Consider the following 14,972-nt stretch of genomic DNA (forward strand, 5'->3'; position numbering starts at 1 on the left):
CAAACTACAGTGTCTCCTGCAGGATCTCTATCCTGTTTGACTCTATGGCATCTTTAACATATAGCACCAATCCCCACCAATTTGATCTCTCCTTCTCTACACACATTCAAAAACAGCGCTAAAATGTGCCATCTTTCAATATATCACCAAAATCTGTTCCTTCCTTTCTCAACGCACTACCAGAATCCTTATCCATTCTCTCAACACTTCCAGCTAGGATTATTGCAACCTGTTTCTCACAGGTCTCCAGTGAGCCATCTGTCTCCATTACATTCAGCTGCATGACTTGTCTTTCACCAAAATTGCTACACCCATAGAACCCCCTCTTCTAAAGTCAATACATTGGTTCCCTATCCATTGCCACATACAGTTTAAGCTCCTCTTACTCACCTACAAAAGCCTTCACTCTGCAACTTCTCACTACCTCTCATCTCTTATTTCACTCTCTCTACAACCCAAATCATGCACTCAGTTAATCAGGCAAGTCACTCCTATGTATGCCCTTCTCTTTTACTATCAATTCTAGACTCCATGCTTTCCACCTGGCTGCATCATATGCTTGGACAGACTTTCTGAGCTGGTGCATCATGCTCTCTCTTGCGTTAATAATTTAACTCACATTTAAAAATCCACCTGAGACTGCTTTTAAATCTTAATCCCTGATGGTTATAAATTAGAGGCTGTATGCAGGACAAAGACTTTTTGCCTGTATGTTTGTCTTGACTGTAAGCTTTACTGAGCAGGGACTGCCTCATGTGTTTTCTGTACAGCATTGTGTACACTGAGTAGCACAATAGAAGTGTGAAGTAGTACTCGTGATCCATCCTCTCATTACATTTAGTTAGATTAGATTCTATACCAGCACAAAACTGGGCCTGAAATCACATGAATTTTCCAGCATTTGCATTACAATTTTTCTCCTAGAATATTGTGTGTGTCCAAATAGGGCCTACAAATGTAGCCATTTTTATTTTTTACTAAAGCAAAAATATATCAGCTGCATATGGCTTAACTAGAAAAGTGGTGGATTATATAAATAGCACAGAGCAAACAAAACATATGCAAACTAACTATATTAGAGAAATGCACAATTAATGGGGGGGGGAAAAAATTACCCTGGAGGAAAAAAGGCAGTAAAGAATTTTTCGAAATGGCACCTCCAGCATGAACAGAATGCCTATCTCTGATTATGTTCAGCTTATAAAATGCTGAAGCCAAGCAGTTTAAGAACAGATGAGTACTGCCAAAGCCCTTCACTCTGTAAAGGTCTGACATACTGTGTAGTACACATTGAGCAACCTCCCCATCCACAGATTTCCCAGCTCTTCATATTATTAGCTATGTGATGGTCTACTCATCTTGCACATTCACTTTGGCACCTACATTCAAGAAAATTGAGGCATTTGACCACTATCTAATGAGAAATGTCAACTAAATGCTACCTTTAATACAGATCAGCCCTGGGAGTCAAGTATTTTTAGAACTGTGAAGACAGCGATTATATACAGCATGTTCTGCTCATAATGGGGATCAATACAGATAAGCTAAAGAAAGCAGCAAGTATTTTACTAAGCATTTAACTCTCTCAAAACAGTCATAGCAGTCTCTTCCAACACCATTCTGTTAAAATAAGTCTATAGTCAACTTACTACATTAGCAACAAGTGAATAGCCATGCATCTTCATGCAACAAGTAAACAATACAAAAACTCTCTTTTCCTATACACACAAAGGCTACCAACATAAAACTCATAAAAAGAATTGTGTAATGTGTTGGGTTATTTTGATTTCTGAATCACCTTTTCTACATGCAACTCAAGACAATTTACAACCAGAAAATTTAAACATTCAAAATCATACATATAATTACTACAATATTAAGCATTGTAGAAATCTATATTTATAATACACTTAGCCTTCCAGATGCTACCTGTTCACAATTGGCAAGATATGCATGCACACCTCACTATCCACTGACGAGCATAGATACATACTCTGAGGTACACACATGCCTCAGGACTTACGCAATTACATATAGCAATACGAAGACATTAGAATATTTGCGCGTAGCTCACTGGATGGTGGGGTGAGCATGTGCCACTCTGAGCACTCCGCAGACTTCTGAGCTACACATGCAGCAAAGAGTTTAGGTATGCTCACTCTTGGCACACTCTCTTTGCAAAGCCACAGGGCCTTGGGATCCCAGGCAGACAAAATGACCCTCATGGTCACAGGACTAGAGGGAGGAAGAATTAATGTCCAGGCCTACCCAACTGGAAGTAGACAAAGACTGCTGGGATGGGGGACATGGAAGCAAAAGAGCTCTTGGGCATCAATGGGTAGGAGAAGCAAGAGAACAAGTGCTCGGAGGGGGTGGGGGCAGGATAACAGACTTCAGGTCGAGCAGGAGAAGGGGAGCAGAGCAAGGGTCAAATAGAGATGGAGGGGGTTTGTCATCATTGCCCTAAAAATGTTTGGCAGGTATCAGCTATTAATTACATGATCTGTATTAAAAAATAACAGTTTCCTAAAATTTTCTGTACAGTCATAAATATCCATGTTTCGATTAAATCCCTCTAAGACACATTATTCCCTTAAGACATTCCTATTCCCTTATAAATTCTATTTTCCCATCACAACTTGATGGCTCATTCCAACCTATATCCTTCCATCACTGGCACCAAGCCTTCAATTCTGGTATAATCCAGTTATTCCTCATTCATAATAGAGATGTGCGAAGCCCGAACCTATTGATTCGGGCTTCAGTTTTGGCCCACCACGGGAAATTTCATTTTTCCCGCGGTTCAGGCTTTTTTTTTTTTTTCGGGGGACCTGAAATTTCGGGTTAGTGCACGCTAACTCCCGTTAGTGCGTGCTAACATTTAAACATTAGCGTGCATTAGTGGGAGTTAGCATGCACTAACCCAAAATTTCAGGTTCCCCGAAAAAAAAAAAGCCCGAACGACGTGAAAAACTAAACTTCCCTCGGCGGGCCAAAACCGAAGCCTGAACCAATAGGTCAGGCTTCACACATCTCTATTTAAGAATGAGGAAAAACTGGATTATACCAGAATTAGTGCGCACCAACCAGAAAAACAAATTTTTCTGAAATTTTGGAAAAATTTCGTTTGTTTTTCGGGTTCCCCAAAACAGGACGAATTAAGCAATTTAGTTAAAATTGCCTGATTGGTCCAAAACGAACGCACATCCTTAATTCTTAACCCTAACTCCTTTATATATATCACAGTTAAAGGATCAGGGTCCCCTTAACTTATCAGACATACTAGGAGTGATCAAGATAAACCTGTCTGAATAGTCACACCTGTGTGTCTAACGTTATATATTTATATGAAAATAGATACTACAATAGTTGCACTGTTCAATATGTATTAAAAAATAAAACCTACTCATTTTGCTGAGGTCCATATTGACCAGTGGGGAGTGAGCAGAAGAGGTACCTGAGTAATTTGAGAACAGTTATTTCCCTTACTACACTTACCTCGCTAAATTTATCCAGATAGTGCTGAATATTGGTGCTAACCAGATAAATTCAAGCCATGCCCCCCAAAACACCCTCCCCTCGTTTCATCTGGCTAAATTTATCTGGGTAACAAATTACCCGGTTAAAATTTCAACAGATGACAGGCAGGATTTTTAAATCTCAGGGTTCGTCTGGATAACAAAGTTCTTTTCAATATCAACCTTTAAAGATCTTGTACCACTGCATGGTATGCCTTCTTATAGATCATCATCATGATTTGTACAGTGCATACCAGATGTACACAGCACTGTACAGAAACATTATGGACAGTCCTTACTCGATGAGGTCTTGAATAAAGTATGTTACAATTCTTTTGTTGATATCACAATCTTCAACATTCTTATGGTTATCCCAAACCTTACTATGTATACATTACCTGTGAATGCTGAAAAACATCCTTAGCTATGGCATCCAAATCTGTGGTATCCTGAATATTGCGGACATAGTCAGCGACAGCTTTGATCACCACATCACAAGGTGGCAAAACTAGTTGGTGTGCACGGACCTGGCAGGATACAACATAAGCAGGTGAGCACTAATATTAATCATATCTATAACATGTGAGGGGGAGAACATTAATTCTATAAAGCCCATTTGAATATCTTGCATTTCTTTCAAAAACAATGGTTTCATAGACTGAACAACAACTGCAGTTTATAGGAGCCCCAAGAAGCCCCTGTGTAAGAAATTCTACAGGTGAATCAGGATGCTAAAATTTAACATATTCAAAAGAGTCTGATTCTGTTTTCAGATACTGAAAATTGCAGCTGTTACAATCTCTTTAACCTCAAGCCTATTTATTATTTATTTTATAATCTATCCATTTTTTGTATTATCAGAATTCCAGAACTCATGGCTAAACATGAAAGAGTTGTAAGATTTATGTGTACACTTGCACAGTTATATTGCCATCATTTACATGAATATAGCTGCAAGTTGAGAAACCAAACCACAGTATACCTTCTCCATCTCCTCCCCCCCCCCCCCAGCTTAGATGTAAAGTGTCTCACACAACATCCAACTCGCAACATGTCCATCTAACAAGCACATCATGTCCATCTAACAAGCACATCATGTCCATCTAACAAGTACATATTCAGCTCAGACTCATTACTCTATCAGGTGGGAAATTAGACTGAGCCAGGCCACTCAAGATCAAATACTAGTTATGTTTAATTTCCTGCCAAGGTTAAATATGAATTTCAATCTCCAATCACACCAATCTTTGCCCATACCACTGTTCACATAGAAGGGTTTGGGCAAAATTTCATTTTACAGGTTTTTCAATAAATCTGTCCCAAATCTGTAACACTGGCTTAACACCTGGGTCTGCAAAAGCAGATGGCAACCATTTTCCATACAAATGCATGTCCTATCTGTATGGGAGATATGTTTATAGTAAGCTGAAGCTTGTTTGGAATCCAAGCAATGGAGTAGAGATTCCCTTTTATTCTTGTGTGGTTTGGGAAAGAAGATGGGAAGTGAAATGTCCTGATTGATGTGAAAGGCTGAAACCACCTTAGGTAGGAATTTGGGATAAGTCTCGAGCACTACCTTGTCATGAAAAAACTGCACGCAGGGAGAGAGATGAACTAAGGCTTGTAGCTCACTCACTCTTCGGGTCGAGGTGATTGCTATGAGAAAAATCACTTTCCAAGTGAAATTCTTTAAATGTATGGTCTGCAAGGGTTCAAAAGGAGACTTAATTAGAGCTGTTAAACCCATGTTCAAATCCCAGGGCACTGGAGGTCTGCAGATTGGAGGATGGAGATTAAAGAATCCTCTCATGAAACGAGAAATTAAGGGGTGAGAATCCACTGAAGAGTCCTTGTCTCTCTTGTGATAAGCAGCTATAGCACTTAGATGGACTCTGACTGATCATGTTGCTAAGCCTGACTGGGAAAGATGTAGTAGGTAATTGAGGATATCTTTGGATGCTGAAGAGAAGAGGCTAATATTTTGAAGTTGGTACCACTCAGCATATCTCTTCAATTTGAAGGAATAGTTACATCTGGTTGATGGTTTTCTGGCTGCTATGACAATTATTTGAATATCTGCTGAAAGAGTTAAGCCTTGTAAGATCTCGCATTCAACATCCAGGCCATCAGGTGGAGGGAGGAGGGTAGAGGATGAAGAAGGGAACCCTCCTCCTGGGTCAAGAGATCTGGGTCTTGACCGAGATCTATCAGATCGCTTTCGGAGTATTGCACTAGATAATCAAACCAGGATTCTCTCGGCCATGAGGGAGCTATGAGAATCATGCAAGCTTTGTCCTGTATCATCTTTTGAACAGTTCTTGAGATATGGGGAATTGGAGGAAACGCATAAAGGAGACCTCACAACCACGACATTAGGAAAGCATCTTGTGTCCTTCTGTATGGGCTTAGAAGAAAGGAGCAGAACTGAGGTACTTTTCAATTTTGCTCTGGCAAAAAGATCTATCCAAGGTCAACCCCACTGCCGGAAGATCTGATTTGCTGTAGATGGGTTGAGCGACCATTCATGAGGATGAAATACTCTGCTGAGACAGTTGGCTAGTGCATTCGCTATCCCAGGTAAGTATGTGGCCCTCAAGATAATCGTGTTGTTGAGGGCCCATTCCCAAATCCAAACTGCCTCCCTGCAAAGAAGTCAGGATCTCAAACCACACTGCTTCTTCACATAAAACATGGCTACTTGATTGCCCATATGAACCATGACAGCATGATGTCGTAGAAGATGTGTGAAGGCCATTATCACATATCTCATGGCTCCAAGTTCCAAGAGATTTATCTGGTAATGAAGTTCGTTTTGTGACCACTGACCTTCAGTTTTGTAATGGAGTAGATGAGACCCCTAACCCTGGGCAGAGGCGTCCGTAGTGAGGACTAGGGTGTGGCCTGGGACCCAAAGAGGTGCTCCTATGGATAGGACTTCCCGATCCAACCACCAATTTATGTCTCTGCACATAGTTTGATACGGTTACAATGGTGGACATTGGCTGAAGATAATGGGTCCATTGTGACTTCAAGCCCCATTGTAGACACTGCATGTGTAGGTGAGTGTGGGCTACTACATGAATGGTTGCCGTCATGTGACCAGATAGTACCAGGATCTGGCAGGCAGTGACTCTTGATCTGAGGAGTAATTCTATACATAACTGATGAATTCGATCGATCCTCTTCTAAAGGAGGAATGCTCGAGACTGGATTGGGTCTAATTCTCGTCCCTATGAACTGTAAAATCTATGTCGGTTTGAATACAGACTTCTCATAGCTGATGAGGAATCCTAGGGATTCTAGCCAAGTTATGGTGGATTCTAGATGCCAACATAGGGATATCTGGTCAGGGAAACTATCAGCCAATCGTCCAGATAAGGAAATAGGTGGATCCCCTGATGTCTGAGGTGAGCCACACAGCCTCAGCCAGACATTTGGTAAACACTCTGGTATCAGAACCTTGTATTGGTAATGTTTCAAATTCACTTGGAAGCACAGGAACTGTCAACATGAGGGATGTATCGGAATGTGAGTGTAGGCATCTTTGAGGTTCAATGAACAAATCCAGTTGTTCTCTTGGATGAAAGAGCGTACTAGTTTGAGGGATGTCATCTTGAATTTCTCTTTCCGAAGGTATCTGTTTAGAGAGCGCAAATCCAGAATAGGATGGAGACTTCCAGAACGTTTGGGAATGAGTAGCATCCCATGTTGATCTGGTGCTTGGGCACCAACTGAATGGCCCATTTTTGGATTAGGGCATGGATCTCCTGTTCTAGAAGAGGCAATTGAGAAGCATCCTTCAATTGGGCCATATGATGTGCAAGCAGAGGTTGAGGAAGGACATACAAATGAAAACCTTCATAGACAATTCATAGAACCCATTGATCCGAAGTGATTTGCTTCCACTGTGAGGCAAAGATTGTTATCCTGCCACCTACCGGAAGGTGAGGCTGTGGCTGGGCATCTCTCCAAAAGATGGTGGAGGCTGTTGAAGAGATGATTGGGAGGACTCTTGTTTTCTGTCCCTTTGGGGTCCCCTAGGTGAAGCCAAATGAGTTTGCAAACGTGGTTGCTGAAATGACTGGAATTGTTGAGGTCTATAAGGTGGAAAATATTTATATGGTTTCCTCTGGTTATAAGTACAGTCTTCTATACTGCTGATTGATATGTCTTGATGATGGCTAGGGATCCGAAACTGCTGACAGATTGAACTGCCACGTTCTGATCTTTTAACTAAGTCACTGTATCCTTCAATTTTTCGCCAAATAGATTATCACCCAAGCAGGGAAGGTTGGCTAGCTTGTCGTGTATGTCTTCCCTGATGGAACTAGAGCGGAGCCAGGCTATTCGACAAGCAGCTATAGAGGTTGCTAAGGTCCATGAAGATGCCCTCTTGCATGTCATAGAATGGCTGAGGCTTAATTTCCTCTCCCGATTCGATATGCAGAAATGGTTTTAGTAGTTGTAAGCTTTCGTACAGATACTGCACTTTATAAAATTGGTGCTGCTGTATTCATGAAGTTAACATAGCACTCTAGAAGGTTTTCTTAGCATAATCGTCTAGAATCCTATGCTCTTTCAGAGGAGGAGTGGATGCATGGAGTTTTGATTTCTTTGCTCGTTTCAACCACCACTGATGCATGAGGGAATTGAATGACTCCATATATGACAGACTTTTGCAATCTGAATTTTAAGTCCAGTTTTCTCAAAACAGGGAAGTATTGATTGAGGGGACTTTCACATCTCGGACAACAGAGCATCCAGTAGCTTATATGATGGTAGAGCCAAATGCTCAGCTGGTACATCAAGTATTTTATGTATTGCAAATACTTCCTCCCGGTGGTCAGGAATTTTATGGATTTCCACTCACTATACATTGCCTAGTTTCCCCATGAATTTGTAATAAGTGAGATCCTCTGGAGGAGAGGAGTAGTCTGGGGGCTCCTCCAGTGGGTCAGATGGAATCCTTGTTGAGTTGTCTGGGGAATGGTTCAGTAGAGCGTCTTGGTGTCTGGTTAACGAAGTATGTTGCCCTATATCGGGCTGCTCCTCCGGAGCCAATCGTGATTGCAGTGGCGGAGAGGGAGGAGTGTGTGATGAATCCGCATCTCCTGCTGGACCCGGAAGATAAGGAGGAGAAAACTATGGATGAAGAGATGAGAATAGGTTTATAATAATGGAGGAGATCTGGTCCATGGCTTGCTGGGAGTGATTGGCATGTGGATCTGTAGCAGGTTTTGAGTGATATCATTCATCCTGAGGAAAAAACAGGAATTGCTTCTGCGAGGTCTTACTTTCCCAAATAAAATCTCTACAGTTGGTTGAAGTTTCCAGACCTCATCCTTTGGCTTGTGCATTTAGACTCGGGTGTTGCATCATGACCCACATCAATGAGTTGTAGTAAAGGCGCACTTCTCCTCCAACACCTTTTTGGTCGGCTGCAATACATCTCGGCTTCAATCCTCTAATAGCGCCAAAGCCTTCGTTTCAGAACATTTTGTGGGTCGGTCTCCCGATCCCAATTTGGGCTTCTTAGGTGCTGTAGCTACTTCAGGCCCTAATGAAGCTGGGTGTTTCTTACCCTTTGGTTCAGAGGAAGCCTTCCTTGTCACATCATGAGGAGCAGATTTCGGACCTGGAGATGAATGGACAGAGCATCTCAGTGAAGGTACATAGCTACCCGAAGTTGATGAGGCGCCCTCTCTATCCCAAAGGCCCGCTATCTTTGCCGAAGTCCCTACACGTTGCCAGGTCATAATCCGCACCCAGGCAAATGTAACAATAATTATGATTGTCAGTGACGGACATTAGATGTCCACACTGACAATGTTTAAATCTCATTTTTTTTGTGGACATAATAGCACTGAAAAGTGCTGTTTGGGGATTGCTAGGATGAAAAAATTAAGAAAGAGAAATGAAGAGACACGCAGAGAAGAGATAACACGTCCATGCTTGAACACTGAAAAATAAAATTGAAGAGACCAATACGTGCTTCACACGGGAAGTGCTGCACAGGCGCAGCAGAATCAAAACTTTGACTCAGGGAACAGAACGTCTGCGAGAGCGCCATCGGTGATGTCACCCAAATAGCATGGCTAATTCAGCCTGCTTATCGATGGAAAAAATGTTATTTTACACACACTAGCACATGATATGGATACACTCTGATCAGCACAACTAATTTCATGACTCCCATACTCAGTGACATAAAAAATAAATCATTGCATTATTTCAAAGTCCTCTTAAAAAATAAAACAAACTTTGGGAAAAATGCTTAGTAAATGAGGCCCTTAATTTGAAATCTGCACATCAAACCATCTTCGATCATGCTGTAAACTGTTTTTTCTATGTCAGCGCAAACATATCCATACAGAGCTATAAAAGCAGATGCAGTGATAGTTTTTTCCCCTAATTGCCAGTGCCCAATAATTCTATTTCGAATCACAGCTGCACATTTTGTACATAAATAGAACAGCAATGTCAACCAGGTTTATAACTTTCAACTAAGAAGGAAAAGGTATAAAGAAATGGACATATGAGTTGGTGGGGAGAAAAGGATGAACAAAATAAACAGATGAAGGAAAGGATTGAAAGGACATTACCAACCCACACACAGTCTTTCTAGCAGACTCCACTTATGCATCAGGGACATGTAAGTGCTTCTCTAAATGTGTTTACAGGATTGAAAATTACCAGTAGCCAAAAGTAGACTCAGAGGAGACCACAAATGACATGTATATAGCACACACTGATAACATTAGAATAACATAACATTACAAATAGCAAGGACCAATTTTTTTTTTTTTTTTTTTTTTTTTTTTAAAGGACTGGTTTTTACCTTCAATGAAGCTAGTGGATGTTCTGGACCAAGTAAACTCCAGTGAAAGGCAGCCAAATCTTCATCAGGTAGAATGTGATTACCTAAAATAATTTTTTAAAATGCACAGCTGTAAACAAAACGGCAGTTCAGGTCATCACAGGTAAAGCAACAGAAGTTAATTCACAACAGCAGACAACAAATTCAGTGTCCTATTTTCTAAAGCAGCTTTCTATAGGTACAGAAGAATGAAACAGATGCAGAAAATAAGACCTTTACAAGTTGCTAATCCTTACATTATAAAAACTGGCAGCATTATACTCACATAAAAATGTGTTTTTTATTCCAGAAATCGTTAAGTATTTTCCGAACACCCAAATGCAGTCTACACAAAGTGCCAACAAACAGACAAGGTCACCTAGACATCTTTGAGCCCACATGGTCCTACTATATTGGTATCATGTTATATCAAAGTTCAAATGGCAGATGAAATTTAATGTGGACGACTGCAAAGTGACACACAAGAGGAAAAGTAACCCATACTGTACATGAGGTTAGGTTCCATATTAGGAATTACCACCCATGAAAAGGATCAGGGCACCATAGCGGACAATATATTGAAATCCTTGGCTCAGTGAGTGGCAGTGGTCAAAAAAGCAAACAATGTTAGGAATTATTAGGAAAGGCATAGAGAATAAAATGAAGAATGTCATAATGCCTCTAAATCGTTCCTGAGGAGGCTGCACCTGGAGTAGAGTGCAGTTCTGGCGGCTGCATCTAAAAAAAAGATATAGTTGCATTGGAAAAGGTACAGAGAAGGGCAACCAAAATGATAAAGGGGATGGAATGGCTCTCCTATGAGGAAAGTCTAAAGAAGTTAGAGCTCTTCATAAGAACATAAGAAATTGCCATACTGGATCAGACCAAGGGTCAATCAAGCCCAGCATCCTGATTCCAACAGTGGTCAATCCAGGCTACAAGTTCCTGGAAAGTATCCAAACACTAAGTAGATCCCATGCTATTGATGCCAGTAATAGCAGTGGCTATTACTTATGTCAACTTGATTAATAGCAGTTAATGGACTTCTCGTGCAAGAACTTATCCAAACCTTTTATAAACCCAGCTACACTAACTGCCCCAACCACAAATTCCAGATCTTAATTGTGCGTTGAGTGAAAAATAATTTTTTCTGATTAGTTTTAAATGTTAACTTCATGGAGTGCCACCTAATCATCCTATTATACAAAAGAATAAATAACACATTCACATCTACCTGTTCTAGACTTCTCATGATTTTAAAGACCTCTATCCTATTCACCCTCAGCCATCTCTTCTCCAAGCTGAACAGCCGTAACCTCTAGCCTTTCTCATAGGAAAACTGTTCCATTCCCTTTATCATTTTGGTCGCCCTTCTCTGTACCTTCTTCAGTGCAATTATATCTTTTTTTAGATATGGCGATCAGAATTGTACACAGTATTCTAGGTGCAGTCTCACCATGGAGCGATACAGAGGCATTACGACAATCTCAGTTTTATTCTCTATTCCTTTCGTAATAATTCGTAACATTGTTTGCTTTTCTGACCACTGTCGCTCATTGAGTCAAGGATTTCACTATGTCGCCTAGATCTTTTTCCTGGGTGGTAACTCTAATATGGAACCTATCATGATGTAACTACAGCACGGGTTATTTTTCCCTATAGGCATCACCTTACACTTGTCCACATTAAATTTCATCTGCCATTTGGACGCCCAATCTTCCAGTCTGGCAAGATTCTCCAGCAATTTATCACAATCACCTTACTCGCTGTATTCCTTGTCAGATTATTTATAAATATATTGAAAAGCACCGGTCCCAGAACAGATCCCTGGGGCAATACATTATTCACCTTTCCTCATTGAAAAAAAAGTCTACCATTTATCCCTACTGTTTTCTATCTTTAACCAGTTCCCAAACCAAATAGGACACTGCCCCCCATCCCCTGACTTTTTAATTTCCTAAGAAGTCTCTCATGAGAAACTTTGTTAAATGCTTTCTAGAAATCCAAATACACTATATCAACTGGCTCACCTTTATCCGGTTGTTTATTTATGCCTTCAAAAAAATGGAGCAGATTGGTAAGGCAAGAATTCCCTTGGTTAAATCCATGTTGGCTTTAACCCATTAAACTATGCCCATCTATATGTTCAGCAGTTTTGTTCATGATAGTTTCTACCATTTCTCCTGGCATAGACATCAGACCCACTGATCTGTAGTTTCCTGGATCACCCCTTGATCTGTAAGGTACACACTAGTGACCCTAATCAAGGATGTGTATCACTGAACTCGAGGCCTGCAGTCATGCACACAGACTGAACCAAAAAGTGCAGGCCCCTAAGCAATACAAAGATGGAGTCTTCGGCCACATGATGATCTTGGCAACTTCATATGGGACTTTGATTCACACAGAGGAAAATAAACTGTGATTGTTCTTACATATCAGACATCTTTTTGCACCTTGCAATGTGCTGAAAACAGAAGACACAAACTGTGAACATGTTCTTGGTGAAAAATTTGTATCTAGCCATGAAACCAGCTATGAAGGGGTATTGTTCAGCAAATTTCCACTGGTGAACTTTATTACCTGGAGTGAGAATAGTCATATGTATCTCGACTCAGACGTAATTTAGATTCCACCAATCTTGTGTCTATAGAAGGTGGTAACATCCAATCAAAATCAATGGTGGATCCTATGGAACAGACTATGCAATGAGGTTCCAAACAAAGAAAAGGACTGAACTGTATAGACTGTGGACCTTTCCCCATGGATTATCCAAGAACTTCTGCTAAGAGATTTTCCCTAGATTTTAGAGTCTGTAAGCTTTGCTTCCAGAACTTTCACTGCTGCAGTTCACTATACTTATGAACCTGCAAGTCTAAGACTGTTCCATTCTCAGCATATCCTGCTCCGTAACTTGGCAGCAGGTATCTTGCCAACTTATCCCTTGAAAAAACTAAAAGCTAAGAACTCTGTTACTTTGTTCCTGCTGGCATATTTCTCACGAAGACGTCTGTGAGACCTTTGGGTTCTGTCATCTGCCTGCTCAGGGATGTGCTGGATTTTCCCCGTGGCATATTGATGCAGATTCTGGATTTCTGCAGGAGTGTGACCCGCCACCAGTTAAGGGTGAGAGAAAACTGGCTTACCGTATTTTCCGGCGTATAAGACGACTGGGCGTATAAGACTACCTCCAACTTTTCCAGTTAAAATAGGAAAATTAGTTCTTACCTGTTAATTTTCGTTCCTGTAGTACCACGGATCAGTCCAGACTGTGGGGTTGAGCCTCCTTTCCAGCAGGTGGAAACAGACTAAAACTTGAAGGATGCCCTATATCAGGACAGAGCCTATCCTCTAAACCTTCAGTATAACGTATGTCAAAGCAGAAAACAAGAAGACCAAGTAGGATCAAGCAAGTAACCATAAAGCTCAAATGGAGCAACTGTAGAAAAATGTAAGGAACATGGTCTAACTACCCGCTCTTGCATATTCTTGGCATGAGAACAACCAAGGCTTCCGGTGTTTTTGCTCAGTATTTTTGTACAAAAACGAGATAGACTCTGCAGAACTGCAAGAAAACAACAGCTTCGAGAGGACAGAACAAGATAAACAGGGAAGGGCGTCTGGACTGATCCGTGGTACTACAGGAACGAAAATTAACAGGTAAGAACTAATTTTCCTTTCCCTGTACGTACCCGGATCAGTCCAGACTGTGGGATGTACCAAAGCTTCCCTAAAACGGGTGGGATCAAGACAGTCCCACTCGAAGCACTGGTAGCCCAAAAGAACCGAAGCAGAGCTTACACATCTAGGCAATAGTGTCGAGCAAAAAGAGATAAGGACACCCAAGTATGAACTGTGCAAATCGTCCACAGAGAGAACAAAAGAATGTTCGCCCAAGAAGGAGCTCGAGAACACAAAGAATGAGTCGGAAGACCTTCGGGGAACCACCAGGCCATGACAAAGAACAACCGAGAGATCACTTCCTGCAACTAGCACGCTATAGTGGACTCAGAAGCCGGCTTACCCTGATTGGACACATTCAAGGGAACAGAAAGATGGACAGACACACGAAAGCCATTGGGGACCAGGAAATAGAGCAAGAGAACTCGTATGGAAGTGAGGTAATGGAGACCGTATGGCACCAAGATAAGGGGGACAGTCACCAGACGCAGGAGAAAGCGGAGAGCTCCGCCGACCGAAGGACAAAGAAGTTAGACAAAACTTCACAAAAAAGGAAGGACCCGTACGAGGGCTACCCTGAAGTCGGAAAATCGCAAAAAGGGATCGTGCCAGGACAGCGCTTGGATCTGACGAGCAGAGGAGATAAAACCAAAAAACAGTCTTAAGCATAAGGGCCTGCAGGGTGACGTGACGGAGAGGGTTGAACAGGGCCGTACAGAGGGGTCCGCACAACCAAGTGAAAAGTTTATGACGGACAAGTGGGCGAGAAGGTGAATGTAGATGCCCGACGCCCCTGAAAAGTCCAAGTCGCAAACGGGTGGCCGCACAGGGACAACCTGCCACTCGACCCAGGAGAAAGGCGAGGGGGTAGACTGGTACGTGCTGAGAATGAAGGAAGGATCCTCGGAGAGACTGCC

The 14,972-nt window shown here is 41.6% G+C and overlaps 1 protein-coding gene across 1 annotated transcript in view; it reads right to left on the reverse strand.

The window, feature by feature from the left end:
* FAM120A (family with sequence similarity 120A) overlaps positions 1–14,972 on the reverse strand; it is a 239,048-nt gene that overhangs the window by 155,769 nt on the left and 68,307 nt on the right. Inside the window, exons 3-4 of the mRNA XM_029600848.1 lie at positions 10,357–10,439; positions 3,917–4,045 (exon numbers count right to left, since the gene is read on the reverse strand). Coding sequence (XP_029456708.1) covers positions 3,917–4,045; positions 10,357–10,439 — 212 coding nt within the window. The remainder of the gene's footprint in view (positions 1–3,916; positions 4,046–10,356; positions 10,440–14,972) is intronic.

Source organism: Rhinatrema bivittatum, chromosome 4, assembly GCF_901001135.1.
Source record: "Rhinatrema bivittatum chromosome 4, aRhiBiv1.1, whole genome shotgun sequence".
Classification (NCBI taxonomy): Eukaryota; Metazoa; Chordata; class Amphibia; order Gymnophiona; family Rhinatrematidae; genus Rhinatrema; species Rhinatrema bivittatum.